The 21,340-nt window shown below is 39.2% G+C and overlaps 1 protein-coding gene across 1 annotated transcript; it reads right to left on the reverse strand.

Moving 5' to 3' along the window:
* Positions 1–2,312: 2,312 nt before the first annotated feature.
* On the reverse strand, positions 2,313–21,056 carry wdr25 (WD repeat domain 25). The gene is made up of 7 exons (XM_028566134.1): positions 20,917–21,056; positions 19,635–20,389; positions 14,146–14,293; positions 6,647–6,777; positions 4,876–5,046; positions 4,139–4,279; positions 2,313–2,898 (listed from the first exon to the last, which is right to left on the reverse strand). Exons 2-7 carry the CDS (start codon positions 20,370–20,372, stop codon positions 2,677–2,679), a joined length of 1,551 nt encoding a protein of 516 aa, XP_028421935.1. The 5' UTR covers positions 20,373–20,389; positions 20,917–21,056; the 3' UTR covers positions 2,313–2,676.
* Positions 21,057–21,340: the final 284 nt, after the last annotated feature.

A 21,340-nucleotide genomic window follows, 5' to 3' on the forward strand; every position in this document is an offset into this window, starting at 1 on the left:
ACACTGTGAAAAAAGACAATGCATGTATATATGTGTACATATAAAGTGGCAAAGACATGCTGTCCTGTTGATGAATTCAAAAAAATATAACAAGACTGCCTTATGTTAAATAAAGAGTTGCAGAACGGGTTGTACTGCTGCCCAACAATCATGCTACCATCTGTTCTTGTTACTAGTATAGATGGGGGAAAAAACATCCCCATATATACTACACAGATTTCTAGATACTAGAAAACGACAGTGTTCTAACGTGTGTGCCCTTTGGCATGATAGTTCTTGAAGATTTCTTCCTGCCTGCGTAGCTCTATAGATCTGAGAGGAATGGTGAAAAGGATAAGCTAAATAATGGGAACTCAGCTTTGCCCTCGAGCAGTCGCATATAGATTTTTCTGGAAGTCCATGCCTCTACCTCTCCCATTGCTGCAGATCTGGAAACTGGCTTAAGGCTGTTTTTTTTTTTAAGATTTAAAAACTTGCTCTTCTTTTTAACCTTGGCATGTTATGAAAGTGAAACTGCACACATGACACACAAAGTCTCCAATCATATTCTTATTTGGTACAATAAGCATCTTAAGGGTTAAAAAGGTTTGGAATTAAATTGAATCAATGTATAGAGGGATTAAGAGGACATATTGTATTTTTGTTGCGGACATAATGTATGAAAAGAAATATAGATACTACATATACAATTGTTACTACACTTTGACTATTTTTTATCCAGTTTCAGTTGATGTTATATTTATCGAATGTTTTGACCCTGAATGAAGAGGCTGAAGAGGTTCTGTCCTGTTCTACCTCCAGCCTTGTTCCAGGAACAACAGGCCAGCTGTTTAAATGTCAACATATTTGTCCGTCTGATGCATGGTTATATATTTTTGCTGTGTGTTTATTTACTTAATAAAGAGGAGTGTTGGGAAATACATCATGACCTTTGTTTTACATTACTTATTTCAAGAAATGTAAATCTTTGAGATCCTAGAGATGTCTTGATCTGCAGTGCGGGACAGTTTTTTTTGATGCATTTGTCACGATTCAAATTGACTTCCTTAACTGATTGTAGATACTCACCTGTTTTTTTTATACATTATTCAGCTTTGTGAGGCTACAATTAAGCTTTATTTATCTCATGGGGAAATGTTCTGGCTGGCGCTAAGAGTTTCATTCAGGTTTTCAGTTGTTTTATTTTATTTTGTTATGCTGGTCTTTTGCCATTTCCCAACTCTTGTTAGGAAAGGTGTCTGTTAAATTTTGTTGATTTCTTATTTTTTTATTAATTCTTTTTAATCTGGTGACCTAAAGATTCTTCCACACTGTCTAAAACACCCAATGTGACAGTTTATAAATTAAAAAGACATCTATTAGCATAATGGTTAACGTGAAGATTTATGTGTCAAGTTAAAAGTTTGGTTACTTATCGGTTACTTACACATCAACTAGGCAACGCAATCTTCAAACATGTCTTTTTTGAAGAGGCCCTCCAAAGTTCATCGTGGTTTTCTGCTGTTGCTAGTCTTTAACTTTATTCTTTGGTATTTAGAGGCCCTTTTGTGTCATTATTGCTCATTTGTTTAAAGTTAATGATCTTCAGTATCTGACTTGCTAGCCAGCAACAAAAAAAACACAGAAAGACAACTACAAACAGCAGTAGCTTTCCCCATTTAGCATGTGCAAATTATCATTTGGCTTCACAAATTGCTTGGTGGTCCTTTAAGACCATAACAATGTCAGTTAAACTAATATACAGTATAAACAACGCCACAGGCTAGAAAAAGTACTGATCCATTGGAATTTCCTTGGGCGCCAAACAGCAAAGTGTATTTTAAGGACTGCTCTGCTAGATACTGAATAAACTCAGCATTTGCCTGCACCTCACTGCTCTGTTGTTGACGGCAGGATTTGGGAAGAACCTGGCAATGTTTTGACAGATGTCTGCGTATTTTCTTTAGTTCTCTGGTTGTCTCTCTGTGATGCTTTAAGCTGTCAATGTGAAAATAAGATGTCATATCAGAGCAATGAGAACAAAAAGCCAAAGAGGAAAGTGATGCGTATGCAAAATGTGGAATGAAAAGCACTACTGATTAGAAAATGCCCAAAGAGATTTTTTTTCTTTTCTCTTTTGACAAGAACATGATGATGAAGTCTCTTGCTGTTTTTGGAATGGAAAGCTGACTATAAAATAATTTACGTTGCGTGTGTGTGTGTGTGTGTGTGTGTGTGTGTGTGTGTGTGTGTGTGTGTGTGTGTGTGTATACATAGACTGCTTTCCCACCACCTACCACTTTAGAATAAAAACTCATAAGAATAGTTCACTCTGAACTGTAAAGAAACTTTTATCTAACCCAGTGCATCATTCCCCGATTTCCCTGAAGATGGGCCAAATATGAAAAACATGCTTGCAATAACATTTACACAATATAGAAGTTAATATCAATAGGAGTGATGTGGGTGTTTTTTTAAATAATGTGAGAACATTACAAGATACACAAAAAGATTGTTTTTCAAAGGCGTCAGTAGATAGTAGATTTGCTGACATCCAGCATTATTTGCCAAGTTCTTATCATCTTATGCCAAGAGATTATGGGAGATACAGTCTTGAAGATGGATGTGCACATTATTTTTCAGTTAAGTATAATCTTCTCTTGGCCTTTTTTAGTCCATATTGTTCATTCAGAGGCCTTAGTGCCAGACCTTGATCTCACCAGCCCAGTCACAGGTAGCCGCAGTGGCAGGCAGGACGGGATGCTGAGAAACACACAGGCAAGGCTGGCTGTGGGCGTGGAGAGTGTGCAGCATACGAACGCTGTGGTAATCGTAGAAGTGAGCGGAGCCGGTGGAGCTTCCTGAGGCCAGGATAGTTCCATCCAGAGAAAACTCACACTGCACTGCGTATCCCTCCACCTAGAACAAGAATGTATGTGTCAATTACAATGCATTAACCTTCCACCAAGAGCTATTTTAACATCAGCATAATAACTAGATTGTGAACCAGTTAAAAATAACAATGTTAGAATAGCGTGCATGTGTTTTTTAACATCTCTGGTGGTATTAGAGTTGATAGTTTCATTTAATTCACTGAATTAACAGACAGAATACTTCATTCATCTCTTAACTCTTGCATTACACTTGAAACTCATTTGGAAGGATCTCTACAGGATGAGAAATATTTACAGCGACCTAATAACTCTTTCTTAAAGGTGCTCTAAGCCCCTCCCTCATCCTCATCTCGTCCCCTCCCTTCCGCGCACTAATACATCCATAGCACTAACCAACCCCCACCCCCAAATCCTTCTTGTCGGTTATTGGCTGGAAGACTCTTTGTTATGTTTAGTGGTGCAGGTTGGCCAGTTTGTTTTTGGTGCCTTTTTTGGAGCCTGGGCTGTCTACAGAGACAGGGATTCAGGGGACAGGCAGCTAGCAGATCATGAGGAGATGTTTGCTGTATGTGACAAAAAATGTTGTAGCCTAAAAAACACGTCACATCGCTTAGAGCACCTTTAATATATCTTTCTTAATATATCTTTCTTAATTAATAATACTTAATATACATATGGACTAACGAGTATCGTGTCAAATTAGACTTGAAAGAAATCTTGACCTATGGTTTATTTGTAGTTATTTTTGATCAATAAAGGCTGCAATAAAGTATTTATAATTGGTTGTGGTTGTGTACATAGACTGTATAAGGTTGTGTGATACACTGATTGGTTGCACAACACATGTATTCTGTTAGTTTGCTTCAAAGTAGTATATAATGAAGAAAATGTGAAAAAGGTTCAGAAATGAAATGTCTTATTCCGCCCCCGTTTGCCTCCCTCAGTGGAAATATTGTATTGCGCTTAGTGTTTGTTTTGGGGGAAGGTGCTGCGGAGAAAACTATGGTACATGTCAACTATGTGTTGTGTAGGTTACAATGAGCATTTCATATGTGTGTGTGTATAGGTTTATTCTATTACCTTTGCACAGTTCTGTGTACATGTGGGATGTTGCTGAAGTTGTTTTTATGTGTGTACATTCTGTATTGATCAGGCCTGCGTTGTTGTCGATGTTGTCGTCGTTGTCCCCCCCCCCCAAACACACACACACACACACACACACACACACACACACACACACACACACACACACACTTGTTACTGACCTTGTGTCCTTCGTATCGCCGCCTCTTGTTCATTTTATAGGGCTGCTGGGAGGAGAACACCGCCATGTAGTCCCCGTTAGTCTGAGCAACAAAGGACTCCTCCAGTGGGTGGACAGCAAGGCTGGGACACGTGTACCGCTCCTGGTGGCCAAATGAGTGAAGAGAAGATCCAGAGGAGAAATTAATTCATTATTTGACCTTTTCTTGCTGTTGCTAACCATGAAGTCAGCTGCATGTCAACTAGACCATTATTTTGAAAAAGCCTTATGTTCCTTATAATATAATGCAATCAATCTACTATGCTCATTTCGGAGGACACAGTATGTGTTGTTGTATTATGTGGTTTGTATGTCCGGTTATTTTGTCCATCCTACATATTAAGAGTAGTATGAAGAATTCAGACGACTACGGAGACTTCCTGTACTGTGCAATACATGCTCAATTCAATGGCAGAAACACAGCTGCAAGGACACACACAGCACAAATATTATTCAGTAAGGCACACACTTCCTTCAGCACTTTGTAAATGTCAAAATATGCCAGTTCCACATGCCTCATTACCAACTTTGGCTTTTCACATCTTTTCAGAAATTAACCTTATATGGGAAATATGATTTGCCGGTTAAAATTCAAACTGTTTTTAAGCCCTTCAGCTGATAATTTTGACGTCATGTGCCAATCAGAACTGTATTTTTTCAGGGGCTATTTTTTCTCATTCACACACATATTTTCTTTACCTGGTAGATCTGGTTGGAGATCTTGGCTGTGGTCTGGTAGTCCCAGGCGATGAGGGTGCGGTCGGCAGAATCTCTGCTCACGCAGTCAGAGCTTGTTATAAAGTCCACACCACCTTTCAGAAACAGGATGTCCAGGGTCTGCTGGATCCCTGCTTTGTACACTTTCACCACCTAGAAACACACATAAATTAGCATCAAGACCTTTAAAATTCTTAGTAAAAGCATGGAGATCTACCATATAGTTGGAAGTGTTACTGTGTGAAAAATCTCAAGTAGTTATTTATCCCATTTAATACAATTACATTTAGTTAGAATTAATGCTATATATGATGCTTTTATAGCACAGTATTCTTCTAGTTGGAATACACAATGCTCAAGGTTACTGAGCTCAGATGAGAAATGAACTGGAATGAGGGAAACATCTGGACTTCTGCCTTCAAGGCGGAATGACAAGATGACGACTGTGGTACAGTGTGTCAGTGGTCTTTTCCTTTAAAGACTCAGTCAGTCACTTTCCTTGTTCTATGCACTTATACCAATGCTTCTACTAACGTTGTTAGAGTATAAACAAAGTAAGTGAAGCTACTATCAGGGTAAAGCAGTGTCATAACAACAGCTTTTATATTTATATTTAACAACCAAAAAAACCCCATCAAAATCAGATGTTTATGTGGCCTCTTTAGGTAAACTTTAATAAGTGTACTCTAGAAAACTTTAATGTTTATCTGCAGTGGAAAATGTTGAAATGAAGTTACCACATGTCCCATGTGCGAACTCTCGATCTTACGGCTGTGTGATGGCCACAGCAATTTAGTTAAATCGACCGCGGTGAGCTCAGGCCCAATTTAACCCCTGGGTTAAAAACCTTTCTTTACTAGCTTATCAAAAACGATTTTCACAGGGTGTTTTTTTTTATCATATTAGGTTTCAGCTATAAGATAGCTAGCAGCTACAATCTACATGGGACAATTTGACCCCTAACTGCAACTTTAACTGCTCTCTTTCTGCTTTGCAACTTGAACCAAACTTTTAACTCTTGTCAATGAGCTTTAACATGGCAGAGCAATCTCATGCATCCAGTTCAACCATATGAGTCTGTTTGGAAAGATTTCCAGCTTATGGTTTAATGTTGTGCTTGTGGGTTTTGGCCCTTTTTGTCTAGTGGGGGGTAATTTCCTCCCAAAGCAAGAAAAACACACGCAAGGCTAAGACTGACAGGCAGCCACGCTACAGCATTAACCTATTTGCAGAGGACTGGTCCACACTCGCTCTGCAACTCACATTGAAACCTACTGGCGGAAGCAATCCCTGCTGTATTAAATCTTAAACCCTGCAGCGAAGCGATACAACTAGCCGTGGGGGAAAATTACATGTGCACATTCAGATTCTGAGGAGGTGAATAGGATTATCATATAAAACAGTCCATTAGGCTTAATAGCAATACTAGGTTGCAGCTTCACAGGAACAATTTATGAGTCCTGAATGAAATTAAAACTTGCTTTAAACAATTACTGCGATAACCTGCAGTGTTGCTTCTACGCATATGACAACATTATCCTTTTAATAAAATAAAGCGTGGGTCATTGTGCACGCCAAATGTGCACTACCATGTTTGTACCTGTGTGTAACTCTGAGTGTGCAGGAGTGAGCTGTAGATGAGGAGCATGTGTTCAAAGCTTTCCTGCCTTGGATGTATGAGTTCAAGCAATAGTCTGTGAACCAGACTCAATAAAAATGATAAATCTACTGTAGGGAGGTTAATAAGTTTGACCTTGCAGCTGCGAGAGTCCCAGGCCTTGACCACTGAACTGTAACCTCCGCACAGGAATACGTCTGGGTTGCTGGGATGCAGGACCACACACATGACTTTGAACTGGTTGTCCAATTTCACTACCTGCTGCCCTACAGACAAGAAGAAATAAGAGCGAGAGAGATAAAAGAACAAGATCTATCATCTTTTGTCAGTAGGGAACACTTGGATTATACACTACAAAACTTAAGTATGATGGAAACATTTATATGCAATTAGCAACACCTTGCACTCATAAACAGAGTTACTTTCAATCCTGATGTAACATAAAAGATAGCCTACTTCTTTTTCCAATGAATAACTTATCTTTATTTTTAAATATTTTCAAATAACCTCCAACAATAAGGAGGCTAAATATATTCACATCCAGTATCAGGGATAGTAGAAGCAACGTTTAGTCGACTAATCAAATGTTTGCACATCACTGTCAAACCTAAAGATACAATTCACAGGAAACTGAGCAATCAAAAGCAGTTAGGGCAACTCCCCAACTGCATCCATCATATTACTTAAATCTACAATACATTCACCTTATATTGTACAAAATAATACAAATACAATTTTTGTAAGTAACCTGAACCTATCTTTTCCAGAGGTAGAGTAGTTGACAATAAAATATATTTCTTTTATAATCATCTAGATCCATGAAATGTTGACATTTTGACCATTTAAGACTTGAACATGAAGCCTTTGGCGTGGAGTGAAAGCACTGCTTTCATTTGTAATGCACCTAGTAAAGAAAGTGTCATGCTTCTGGGTTCAACATCCTGACGGTGTATATATATATATGTGAGAGCATGCAGTATTTAGACCTGAGAATGTTGCCTAATCAGCACTAAGGAACTCGTTCCCAGCTCAACTCTGACTCCTGGCAGGTTTCTGTCATCTCTGGGAACCAACATTTCTCTGAGCCGCCAGGGCTGACAGGGCTGTTTAATCTCTGCTCAAGGAGTATCATTTACTGCAGCTGCTACACACATCTGTCAGAAGGAACCAATATGCTCTGCCTACAAAAAGAATAAAAAGTTTCAGACTATTTAACTAATGAATGAAGACAAACTGTTGCAGTTTGTGCCACATGAAAAGCCACACATTTTTACATATCTCAACTGTCAAGACTAAACTGAACACAACATACATTACTTTCGAGATGCAAGTTCTGCTGTTGTTGGTTTATTAATTGAGCGCAATATGAGGATCCAATCCGCCCATTCCATTCCTGTGCAGTAAACATTGTGTAATTAAATTGTGCCATCGCCTGTAAATCTTGCTGTAAGCTGCTGAAAAGTGTTTTTAACTCAATGTACCTTCTGAAATACATGAAGGAATGATGTCAAAGTGAAGGGATGAAAAGCTTTCTGTGATCAATTCAGGTCAGAAGCAGGACGTGAGCTTGTTTACAGGCTACATCCATCAGTTTTTGATCACGTCTTTCTGTCACTAAAAAAAGTCACATAGATAGACCACGGACAGTTTCTTGTGAAACTATTTTTGTCATTATAGTTGCCCTAGAGCAGTTCAACAACTCAACTATCTGTCTCTAACACATTTTAATGGGAGTGTCCAAAAATCTGTAAGACTGCACAGCTTCTGTGTGCGCGTTGCAGCACGTTTGCAAGAGCGTGTCTGGGATATTTCAAGACAGCAGCCCATCGTACGGGTCTAAAAAGCTCCTTGATTTAAAGATTTGCTCAAGAGAAAAAGATCATCTAAACTAACAAAGACATGAAGATGATAAGAGAAACTAGAATATGAAACACTGTTTGGGCTAGAGGCGGCTTTATCTAAAATTAATTTAAAAAATGTCCTACTTAAAAACAAAACAAAAACACTGGGGGGCTGATATAAAATTAAGAATGACAGGGTGCGACCAAAAATTTGTTTCCTGGGAAAATGATGAAGAAGGCTACTTGAGGAACCAAGCCAGACTATTAGCCAGCAGCTCTGTCAAAGGCTATGTAAAGTAGAACACCTCAGGGTTCAACGCCTCCTCATTAATTCATCAAACAAACAACAAAACCCCCAAACAGTCTTAGTCCACAACAAAAATGCACTTAATTTCAAACTTGTTCCAGGATGTTCCTACCAAGTCTTTTTAGAAAGGGGAATGAGTCACAGATAATAAACTGCAGCAAAATGGACCTTCTTTCATTTAATGGCGTACTAGCACGCTCCCAAATTCAATCGCATTGAACCAAAGTTTTAACAGGCAATTTCGTCAGGCTCACACTTCCTGCTTAATTGGCTTACCCGTGGCGATACGGAGAAGATCTGTCATTGAGATTTAAAACTCGTGTTTGGCAAGGCGATGAGAAATCAACATTCTCCTCATAATAAAGAGGGCCTCGTCATGTTTTAATTAAGCAAGATTAATTTGCTTGCTTGAGAGGGGAGATAAGGGAAGACTGCAGTGATCTGTCCCTCTACTCACGATAGTTTACTTTGTAGTCCTGAAAGAACTGTGATCATGCTGTAGAGCTGACACACACAGTGGATGACTACAGCACAGAGGACATTAGGGGGGAAACTGGTATGAAATGGATATTCTGCCTCATTACTGGATCCACCAAAGCAGAGTGCTGTCACTGCAACATAAGCAAAGGTTAGAAACACATTACTAAAAATAATATTTTGGAAATAGGCTTAATAAGCAATATATATATATATATATATATATATATATATATATATATATATATATATATATATAATAATAATTTGTTGCAACTAGTTTGAAACACTTTGACTAAAAAGGAGAGTACAACGTCTGCATACTTGGACTTTTGTAAAAGCACAAGGGTAACAGTTTCACTTTTGTTTCCCATCAAGGGTTGCTAATGACACAAGTGTTGCAAATGTTAATAGTGTTGACATTCACTAAGGGTAAACGGCCTAATTCCTGGAGGGAACAGGGAGATGGGACTCTCAAAAAGTAAAAATAGTTCAAACACTTTAAGCACTTCTGGCACATTGCAGCTTGTAGCTCATTCTCAAATAATACATTGCAATAACGTAAAACTCCATCTTATACCTGAACTATTGGTGAAGCCCTTCATTCATTGCAATATGTCTCTGCAAAGTCAAAGGGAGGTGTAAGGGCAACACACAAGCCCACTCTAGTACGGGCACAATCTTTGTGTATTATTGTTTTTTGGAAAGCAAGAATCTCCTTTCTGCCAGTATCTGAAGGGATCTGGACAGACTTGGGTTTTGCAATCACATGCACGAACTGACACTTCAACCTGTGGCAGCCTGTGTGTATATGGGCAAATTTTCCTATGCCAGCCTCCGCCAATCAGCTTTTCCAAGGACAGCCGAGAAAGCGCTGGACAACAGCAGCAACTTCACAGTAATGCCCTCCAGATGAAATTCATGTATTCCACTCCCCAAGCCATGCTCTCTCCATTTCTCCTCTGAATTTAGTCTGCCTCTTTTGATTTTTTTCTCTCGCATTCTTCCTCTCCTCTACCTTTCTCTTTCTGCATAATGCTTCTTAACCTGCTCTCTCTCTTTATATCCTCCTCTCCCTCTACTTTTGCTATTCAGCTGTGACAGCCTGCCTGTGGCCCACTGGGAGTGGATATAAGATTCTACAAATTAAATTGGACACAGTAACAACTACAAAGACGGCCAAGGAAAATGGGCCCACACACCATTCTGAATGCATAGGCTCCTTTATAATTCCATTTCTCTTTAAACATACCAATTCTGCCCTGCAAAGGCAAAAGACCTTAACTTGCTAGAGTGTGAATCTGAGAAAAATGACTTTAAAGTTTCTGTTTTGTCCAGACAAAAGTATTATAGGTAGAACTCCCAAAATGTGACAACTAGTTGTTATAATGAAGAAATGTTTGTATGCAAAAAATCTTGAGTTCAAAATTGACCTTTGACCCTTGTTTGGCAGTTACTGTACTCTGCCTTTGTATCATGTGCCAAAAACAAGGAGTCATGCAAAGGCAAAAGGCAGTAACTGACATATAATCAATATTTGCTTGCTGTTCACCATACTTACATCCATTATAAGAACACCTAACCAAGGTCTAGTCATCAAGGGATTTGTTTTAAATTATATAGAAGACATTTTGTTGTTCCTATTTAGTGCTATTTGATCAGGATAGTGTGGCAACACTAACACAGTTGAACAGTATGACAGATAAGTTACTTTGCAGTACAGTATACATTATGAATAAATACAAGAAATATTTTCTCAATAAAGATAATTTAATTATAATTGAATACATAGGTATATTTATTGTTTAACAATAAATATATAATGTTTAACACTTTTGCAAGGCACTGTATTCGTGTCATATTCTCATTAGGGGCTGAGCCCCCCTAAAGGTCTGATCCTAGAACAGCCCCTGGTTAAGGGTTAAGGGCCACCAAAACTGCTCAAGATGCACAGTCAACAAACTTGATTTGGATTACTACTTTTTAATTCTGAGATAACATTTAGGTTAGCATAATTTGTACGGACGTTAGCAATAACTAGCTTAGTGCTTTTATGGATTTGTGTAAGATCTGACATGAACACATGCAAGAAGGAAATATGGCTCAAACACGTATGGATTGTTCTGGATACAGCAGATGACGTGCTTTGCTATGGATTATATTTTCCATGGATTATATCAGATTGCATGGAAAGGTAAGATGCCAGCTGTGTATTTAATGATTCGTTTTCGGCGTCTAATGTGAGGCTCCGCAAAGTGAGGTGGTGTGTCAGCATCACCGTTAGCGCTATAAAGTTAGCTAGCTCCGGGCTGTCACGGACACTGACAGAATAGGAATCATCGCCACTTTATTTGAAAGATATATCGTGTGTATGTTACGTAGTTTGGTGACAATTAAAAGCGGCAAACTTTGACAGTACGACGAGGCCAGAGTACAGCAACATCACGGCGGCACAGTAACATCTCTCTTGATGGCTGGCTAAACAAAGTCAGAACACCTTAACTCAACTTCAGCGTGCCGTAACAAAGGCAAAGAGCCGTAACAGCTGTTACGGCTGTGGTTTCTCGTATGGTTTTGGATGTTACGGTTGTCATAGTCTTTTATTTTCTCGTTAAAACAATCAAATTGACTCACGATATTTATTCACATGATAAAGGAGGTCTCAAATACCCCAAAAGTGACATTAACTAATTTTTGCCCAAACATGATGTTACGGCGTTTTGCCTTTGTAGGGCAGAATTGGCACAGCATTTGGTTAGCGATGCTGTGGTAAAAAAAAAAAAAGGGGTCAGGTGTCCAATAAGACACTCACTGATCATTAAAAGGCCCGCAGACATCTCCAAAGAGTGCTCAATTGAACAGAATAGACCCAGCTGCCTTCTATGTTAGAGCTGAGAGCCTTTGCATTACTGTGAAGTGCGTAAAGATCACATTCATCCTGATTAGTCTGATATGGCAAACACTCAGCTCCCTCAGTGTCCCATCACTGGTAGATCTAGCGTTGACACATATGCTGCATGAATGTTGGGAGCTTCATTAATTTTTCAGATAACATTGTCATAATGATGCCAGCACCTTGGTGAAGCCCTGTTGTGAGTGAGTCATGTGTTAATCCTCTGGAAAGATGGGAGTTGTAGCGTAGGTATGTCAATCTGTATTGAAATTATTATGAAAGAAATGATTCAGCTTGGCCTCTATGTTCTTTTCACTGCTTGAATGTGACTGCTTTTAATATGTCAGTGTCAAGGTATTCGCTTTAACACAACAATTGCACTACAATTAGGCAGAAACTGGGCAGGAACTCCCAACTCCCATATTAATATGCAACTAAATGAAATTTTCTTCATCTCGTGCTGCCATAGGAATGCTTATTGCTATGTAGTGCCAGAACACATCCTCAGACCCTCATCCTCAGCAATGTGGTTTATTAAATTTTTCTATAAATAAATAATAATAATAATAATAATAATAATAGTAAGAAAGACAGAGAGATTAGGGCAGGATTGACTTGTGAGGGCTCTTTGGATGTCGGACATTACTTCAAAGCTGCTAGTTTGATACCAATGGGACATCCTACAGCACTGTGCAAGGCACCCGTGTCTCCCAAAATGTAAGACCAAAATATTGGTCTTTTTACGGTTGTTTATGGTTGTGGTTTGTGACGTTGCAGTGTAAGGTCATGGTGGCTGCTCCTGTGGTGATGTATCCATTATCGATCCCCTTCCTGGAGCTGGCTGTGTGTTTAATGGGCAGGCCAAGCTTATATCCGTAGGCTTTATTGGCAGTATTGACAGACATGCTGAGAGGGGAAGTGCAAACGGTAGCAAGTCATCACAGCAATGTGTTGACCCTAGAGATGTAGATGCCACAGGGGCTTCAAAACAATGTCTATTGTATATTCAGCCTCATTCTGTTAAGCCTCTTTGAGGTCTTTTCCTACACACATGAACACTGCAGCATATTTAATGTTGGTGAATGGACAGAAGGGACAAATGTAAGGAATTTGAGATGATTCTTGGTGACTCTTCAATCTGAGTCTTTTTATTCTTACCAACATTTTTGATTTTCAGCTGTGTAAAAATTCATGAATTGTTTCAGTTGAAGGAAATGAGTGAAGTGCTGAACAAGCAGTTGCCCTGTTTTAGATCGTCTGTGTGACTGGTTCTCATCTTTTCTGCCATGCTTGTTAAATGTATGCTTGGCCTCAAAGCAAAGCATTTCCAAAGCAAACCAAATTATTGATCAGTTGTAAATGTCAGCTTCAATGGTTTGTATGAGCACACAAAAGGGCCAGCAAACACAATGAGCCGGCAGTTCAAAGTGAATTTTGTAAAAGGTAGACAAAAACGAAATTTTCAGAAAGTATTAATGTTTGCTTTCTTTTTAAGCGTGTACTGTATATGTATGTCTATGTGTGAGATACAGAGAAAGAAAAAGAGTGGTGTCCCATATTAGGGACCATCTCCATTGAAGCGGACGTGTAGCCTCCATAGAACCTAATTTTGAGGATCGACCTCATCCCTAAATGAGACTATAGCATCATTGCAGATTTTGTGTTTATTGCGAATAATGCAATGGAGGTCATTGCAAATTTAATAGTGGCTGGACCCCAATAGATTTTGGGTTACTAATTATTGGAATATGGTTGTTTCATTTAAATTTTGGGAAAATTTGTGGACCGGTCATGATATATTTTCTCTAGAAATGTGGATTTCAAAGGTTGTCCCTGCAATGCTTCACGTCTACAGAGAGAGAGAGTTTTGTTTTGCCACATCAGCAAAATGTCAGTTAAAAAGCAGCTAAAACTGAATTTCAATTAAGTATATAACTATAACTTCAATACTTTAGGAAAATATAAAGTTACACCACAGTCATTGTAGTTTAATGTACGTGGCCTGTAGACACATGCAAAATTGAATCCAATGTTGCGTTCAGTTGCATGCGACTTCAGCCGTTTGTTATGTGACGCTGTGTTCATCCGACCTACAAAAAGAAGTGTTGCTTCTCACCCGTCTCTACGTCTGTGATCACAGCCGTGTTGTCAAAGGAGCCAGTGAGAAGGTGACGCCCGCAGGGGGTCCAACAGGCATCACGCACAGCTCCCGAATGGCAGGTGTAAACCCTCAGGCATCTTCCGCTTTCTGCTCCATCCCACACCTGCCAGAGACGGGCACATCGCGCACATCAAACCGAAGTCACAAACACACTTAGAATGCAGCAACAAAGTCACTGTTACTGACTGTGTACACAAGCTCAAACCGTTCAGGAAGAAAGCTTTTGCAGTTTTCAATGTGCTATTGAACGATTAATTTACTACACAATTAATGGACTACAGATGGAAATTAGGCTAGTCCTTGTGCTACAATCTGGCATTTTTTACGTGTACTGTTTTAAATGTTCATCAAATGTGCATTGTCCTGAAATAATATAATAAAAAATAAATAAACAGACAGGAAGTAATTGAGTTTAGTTTTTGCCAATTGCTTACACACTGAATGTTGCTCATTGTGTCAAAACTCTTTACACAAGCCAAATAAGACACAACACTTGGAGATAAATATCTCACTTGTATGTCAAGATGAAATTCTGCAATCAAAACATAACAATCCTTTTTCAAAATAGCCTTTTTGCAACAAAATGATACACACGCAACACTTGAATTAGTCTTTCAAATCAGCAACAACACACTGATGTACTTCATACAAAACACGGCCCTGTTTAGTACTTTGTATACCTATTTTCTCATGCAGGCTTCTGTGAAAGATTGTTCCAGTAGAGAACGTCTACATTTCAATAAACGCAAAAATAGAAAGGCTTCAGAAGGTTTTTACAACATAAAACACAAAGAAAAGTAGAATTACATTACAGTAATCAATGCAATATGTTACTTAAAACAAACTATAAAATAATTGCATACAGTGCAATGGCAAACAAAAAATTGTTTTGTAAAGGCTAGGGTGGATGGTTTATCCCGCCTTCTGTTAGGGTCTGGTCAGTGGCCACATCACCTCATTCACATCACAAGCAATATCATCCCTGGCCAGACAACAGGGGAAATATCGCATTGCAAGCCTCTTCCATTGCTTGCAGAAGAGGCATGTGGTTGGCAGTCGTACACTTTTCAACGCCAAGCCGAAAAGAATTCCTCAATTAGATTGAGAAATGGGGAGTAAGGGGCCAAGTGTACCTGAGGTCGGTTTGTAGCGCTGAGGCACAGACTGACTGGTGTTCAATTACTGTCTTAAGTGTTGGGTGTGTGGGTGTGTTGCCAATTTCAGATAGTGTTTTGCATTTTGAAGATAAGTGTTTTCCCAGTGATTGCAAGAGTTTTCATTCTTGAACAAGAATTTTGTTGAGTTAGAAGTGTCTAATGTAAGATACAGTGTGTAGTGTTTTGCAAGAAGGGTGTTGCAGAATTGCAAACAAAGTGCAAAGCAGAAACCGTGTTTGTATTTTTGGTGCCTTTTTTTAAGCCATGGTTCCAAAAGTTAAGGTTTTGGTGCTTTGGTCGAAGCATTCACCTTCAGTGTGTAAGCAATTGGCAAAAACTGCAAAGCAATTGTAAGATCCAGAACGCAAGATTATATAATAGTAATTTAATTTGCGCTCAGTCATTGTATGCTCTATGAAAGAAAAGAAAAAGAAGATACTGTGTAGGTGTGCTAAAAGGCTAAAGGCTGACACTGACCCCTGCATCCTTTACACCTCAAACAAACAGCAGATGAAATGAAATGCAGTATGACAGAGAGAAGACATTAGGAGGCACTGACACACTGCTTTTCTTCAGTCGAACAAGAGAAAAGGACCTGCATGCTTAGGTCGTCATTTCAAGGCAATTTACTGAGTCAAATTAACAAGGCCTAACAAAATGAATTTTTGTCTGCCATGCCTTTGCAGGTGATGCATTCAATGATTCCTCAAGCACAGAAAATCTTTCCTGTGTTAAAGAGAATTGATGAATGTCTCTTTTTCAAAGCTGAGAAAGATATAATCTAATCTTTCCTCCTCTAAATTCTATTTTAATGAAACAAAAATACTCAGCAAAGTACTGCTGGATAGATTGGCATAGTACATATACAAATCTGATTTATTAGTTGAATTTAAAAGCAAAGACAACATTTATAAAGAATTAATCAAACTAATTACCGTTGAGTGTGCTTGTAAATCAATTCCCTGTGGGGTGTAATGGCTTTAATGGTTTTGTACTGTTTGAGGTTTCCCTGATTATAGAGAGGGCAGAAGAGAAAAGCACCCAGCTGCCTTCTGTTAGTTGTGATTGCCATGACTACAGTATCTAACACCGGCTTAAAATGTTATATCATGGTGCACATAAAGTGCAAAAAGAGGCCTAATAAAGCAGACAGTCATTTATGAATGAGGTGTTAATCTGCCAGATTGTTTTTATGTTGGCGATGTCTTTCATCATTGTTGTGGTGTTTTCGCACTGTGCTTCAAAACGATCACTTGGCAAACAGGCTGGTCAATATTGTGACATGCTTTTCATCCGATTTCCTGATGAAAAAAAGAGTAGGATTTTCTGTCAGACATGTCAAAAGACAAAAGCTTCTCCATGAAGCCCAGCCTAAAATCCAGTTGGTGGTCTGGTCGGGTGCCGACTGAGGTATATTCAAGTAATGATGAAGTGCTTTTTGGTTCCCCGGCATAGCCAGGGCCACACTTTGAAGATCTGTGAGGCACTGCAGATCCCTCTCTGCCTCTCCCTGTGTTTCATTATTAAAGCTCAATTCTCCATACAGAATAAGAAACACATTGAGGAGCTCTGTACCACATCTCCCACAGGAGACGGATGGGGGGGGGGGGAAAGATGGACCCCCCTGTCTCTGAGGCTGACATATCAATCCAGCAGGCAGTAGTTTAACAAACAGAATGCCAGAGATGTCTTCAGGGTGAGAAAAAAAAAAGACGACTGGGAGAGAGACACACACACACAGAGAGGCCTTCCTTTGATCGCAAAAAAGCTAAATATTGGAGTGAAACATCTACTGTTTTAAGAATATTTCCATTAATTGTGCAACAGGATATGCCACTTCTCTGTATAATCTTACGCTTAGTGAAACACTGCCACCTCAAGGTGCCATGAAAATCTCTTCAACAACTGATAGCATCTATAGTCACAAAAGCCAATATATAATATCAACTAAACACAGACTTCTACATAACAAGTCTGATAAAGTAGCATGGTGTTTAAGCCCTGTCTCCAATGAATGACAGCGTTAATGATGTTCACCATAACAGCACCATTCAATGCACACACAATTGTAAAAACAAGCGTACAATGTGAGACCTGGGCATGGGTGAAAATGAGCGCTTGTTTATTTGCATCCCCTTTAGTTTCACGGCCACTTAACGGACAAGCGGAGCGGATCCATGCAGATGACTCATTTGGGTAATCTGCTTCCTAAATAACTCTCGGTAATTAAAACTAAATTGTTATTTGTGTTATCATCTTAAAACTGCTGCCTTACACCTGCCGTAGCCATGGTAACAACAGCTGCAAACAGGCTGGAATAATGATAGTCTGACTCTGCCTCTGACAGACTGGATGAAGGAGGAGAAGGTGGAAGCCTGAAGGGAATTGGTGAAGAAACACAAAGAGGGAAAGTGTTAAGACTTCATAGGGTGTACCCCCTCTTTGTCATTAGCCAAAGAGAACAGAAAAGAATAGCTGTAGTATGAGTGCTGAAAGACATAATCGATACAGCAACAATGTATGATAAGCTGCCGCAATACAAGAAAATGAACGCCAAAAAAACATTTTCAATTATGTCATTTTCTATACCAGGACACCCTGAAGTGTATTACTGTACTCATACCATAGCACTTACCAAACACAAAAGTTGGACTATTGGGTATGACATGCAACAAAAGTCAACGGTAATCAAACAGTAGACGTGGTTATGTGGAATGCACCTTTACCAGCAGGCTACTAGGGCGCCTCTCTGCAACTATTCGGATAATTGATTAGTCGGTCAAGTTACTTTTCCAACAAAAATGTAGCCTAATAAAAAATGTCTTAGTTCCAGATTCACAATTGTAAGTAGTTGCTCTTCATGTCTTATGTGATGGTAAACTGAATGAAATATCTGAGTGTTTGACTACTCAAAACTAGCAATGATATATTTTGGGCTATAGGCAAATATATTGTAAGGGGTAGACCAAACAATTAATCAATAAATAGAAGAAATCTACAAATAATTGATAATGATAATAATTGTTAGCTGCAGCCCTACATTTTTTCAAATTTGTGGTTAGTTTAATCAATCAGGTAATAAAAGTGAGCAGATTATTTTGTTTAAATAACTATTACCCTTACTGTACATATACTGTATGTAATTACTTAAGTCATTGAATTCCAGTATGTTTTTAATTTTATTTCAGGACAATAATCATGAGGATTGTCACCATCATGATAATGCAATCTTCATATCACTTTATAAGCCTACAATTCTGGTATAAATCATGTCTGATTCCAGTTGAAGCGTGCTTGCCAATAGTTAAATAGCTAACTTAAATTACTGTGTGGAGGCTGAATACCTCTGAAGTCAGTGCAGACATTTAGAGAAAAAAATTACCTCCATTCAAATTGAGCAAAATGTCTCACAGATATGTAGTATTTTACATGCTCATCTATCTATTGGTCTTACAGAAAACATCTGGTTATGATACTCTGAGATAGAAAAGAAGAGAAATCCTTGCATACAAACAACCAAGTTTTCTCCTCCCCTGCTGCTCGCCTCCACCATCTGCTCCAAACCGCCCTTTCCAGGTGCCAAAAGAGGTGGCTGCCATACTGCTGCACTTTTATGATTATGCAAATTATTTCATGCATATTTAAATCATTAACTATTCTAAGTCCTCATAGGATATTGGTGGGGTACGTGGTTTCGTACAGGGATAGAAATATTTTATTCACTGGCAGACACCTGCATGACTTGACCTTTACAGTCTGGAAATGACGGATTGTTTTCCAGGTGTGAAATACAGAAAAGAAGGGGGAGGGGTAATCAGAAAGAATGAGCCTGAGAAAGAGAAAGAGACAGATAGGAAGCCCCATGGGTCCTGACATACATTTAACTGACAGTGACAGATATGGTTCTAAGAAAGTGGTTTGTGGTACATTTATAAATCGAGGCAGCAGGGCAGATATTATCTCGCTGCCTGCGACTCTGCGCCAATTACTATGAATGTCAGGTAAGTGATTATCCCCTTACAGCTCCCCGATGCACTTAGCACCTGCCTTAAAAAATACTGATGAATGGATTTGTGTGTCCATGTAAATGGAGTTTGAGAAATGAGGACACATCTATATCTTGAATTACATTTCAGTTTGATTCGAATAAAAAAAGAATTGTGAAAGCCTACAGTATTGCACTACAAAAGCAATGAATCCCCTCTTTATTAATTTCTTAGGTTCCAAGGCTAAGTATCAACCTGCATCATTTCTGAAGTCAGTGATAGGTTTATTGTAGCTCATTACCTTGAAAGTCTTGTCCATGGAGGCAGACAGCAGCAGATGACTGAGATGAGGCACAGGACACCATTGCACTGTGTTGACTGGACCCTGGTGGCCTCCCAGGCTCATCAGAAGCCTCCTTGGTATCCCTGCAGCGCCGGGCTTGTGGGCAAGATAAGGCTTTACTCTCGCCGACACGTCGGAAAGAATTTGGCTTTCCCTGGTCCGATTCCCTGGGACTTGCTCTGCTGGGTACTTTGGGTCCACTGTCTCTACTAAAGTGGCAAGTCTCTGTCTCTTGGGGATGTACGGTCTGACACCAGACAGGACAGTGTGATGTCTCTTTGCTGAGTTCAACCCATCGCTAAAACTTTGTGGCATGGGAGGAATAGTCTGCAATAGTGAGATCTTCTCCTGAATCGCAGGTAAACTCAGAGGAGCTGCAGTATCTCTAAAATGTTTTTCTTGTGCTGCCCTGTCACTGCGATATTTTCTTTCCCAGTCAGAACAGCTCTGTGGCTGTGAATGTGGGTGTAGTGAAGAACTGCTTCTTTCTGAGACATCTCCATGATATTCCAAAACTGACCTGTCATGGGCAGGAGTGAAGCTGTGAGGGCTCATTACCTCAGAGGAATTACACATCCTGACTTCTTGGTTTTCGTCACAAAATCCAGCTTGAACAGAAACTGATGCTCCCTCCTCCGTTTGATCAAGATAATCATCCTCTGATTCTGAATCCTCATAGGCCACTAATGAAGACATCTTCACATGATGACACCCTGTTTGAAAATAATATAGGGGAAATAAAGGGACAACAGGGGTGAGTAAATCCATCAGGCCCAAGGGTGACATCTTGTGGTTGCTTGTATTTCTGCACCTAAACGTATACTGACTTGTCACTTTTAGATTTGTTACATCATCCTAGACATTACAATAGTTTGACCTGGAAGTTTAACCAACTGTTTTGTTGGAAATGCATTGTCACTTTTGGGGTGAAATGTATAGCAGCCACCTCCATGCAGCATCCAAGCAGATTTTGAGAAAATATGAAGAATATAAACACTCTCATTTTATTTAAAAAGGGAAGGGCAGGGTGATAACTTTTAGGAGATCCAGAATTTCGAGCATTAACGTTAGATAAACATTAACCTAACGTTAGTTAACGTTACGCTGGTGAATTGTCCTTCTATCAGTCAACACAAAGCCAAAACAGAAAGAGTAATAGCTAGCTAGCTAACTCAACGTACCACCTTCAGACAGTCAAATAGCCTACAAAGTAAAGCTAACCTGCCTTTAACTGTCGTACCTGCAACGTGGTTAAACAGTCAATATCCGACCTATGAGCGTTAAAACCATGGATGTATTATAAGACCGGTTAGAGTCTATGGTTAACACATGTCATATTTTCAACAAAAAAGGGGTCCAAAATAAATCCCGCAAAAACCATTAGAGATGATGCAGTTTCAAAATAAAAGTTGTTTCGATGTGTCTACTCATGTTAATCATTATGTTTACGCGTAAACGCTTTTATTTTGAAACCGCCGGTAGGAACAGAAGCGGCTGTCTTAAATCCTCCGATATCCACCGTATTCAAGTGTATTCAACGTACTTAGTTTAACTGGTTGATTTACTATGAAATTAAGATGAGAAAATATAGAAAACTGTCTGCGTATTAAATGCAGTGAACAGGATTTTCCAAGGTGGCACTTGTCCAGTTATTTATTTATAGC

The sequence above is a fragment of the Perca flavescens genome, chromosome 20 (assembly GCF_004354835.1).
Source record: "Perca flavescens isolate YP-PL-M2 chromosome 20, PFLA_1.0, whole genome shotgun sequence".
In the NCBI taxonomy this organism is placed as follows: domain Eukaryota; kingdom Metazoa; phylum Chordata; class Actinopteri; order Perciformes; family Percidae; genus Perca; species Perca flavescens.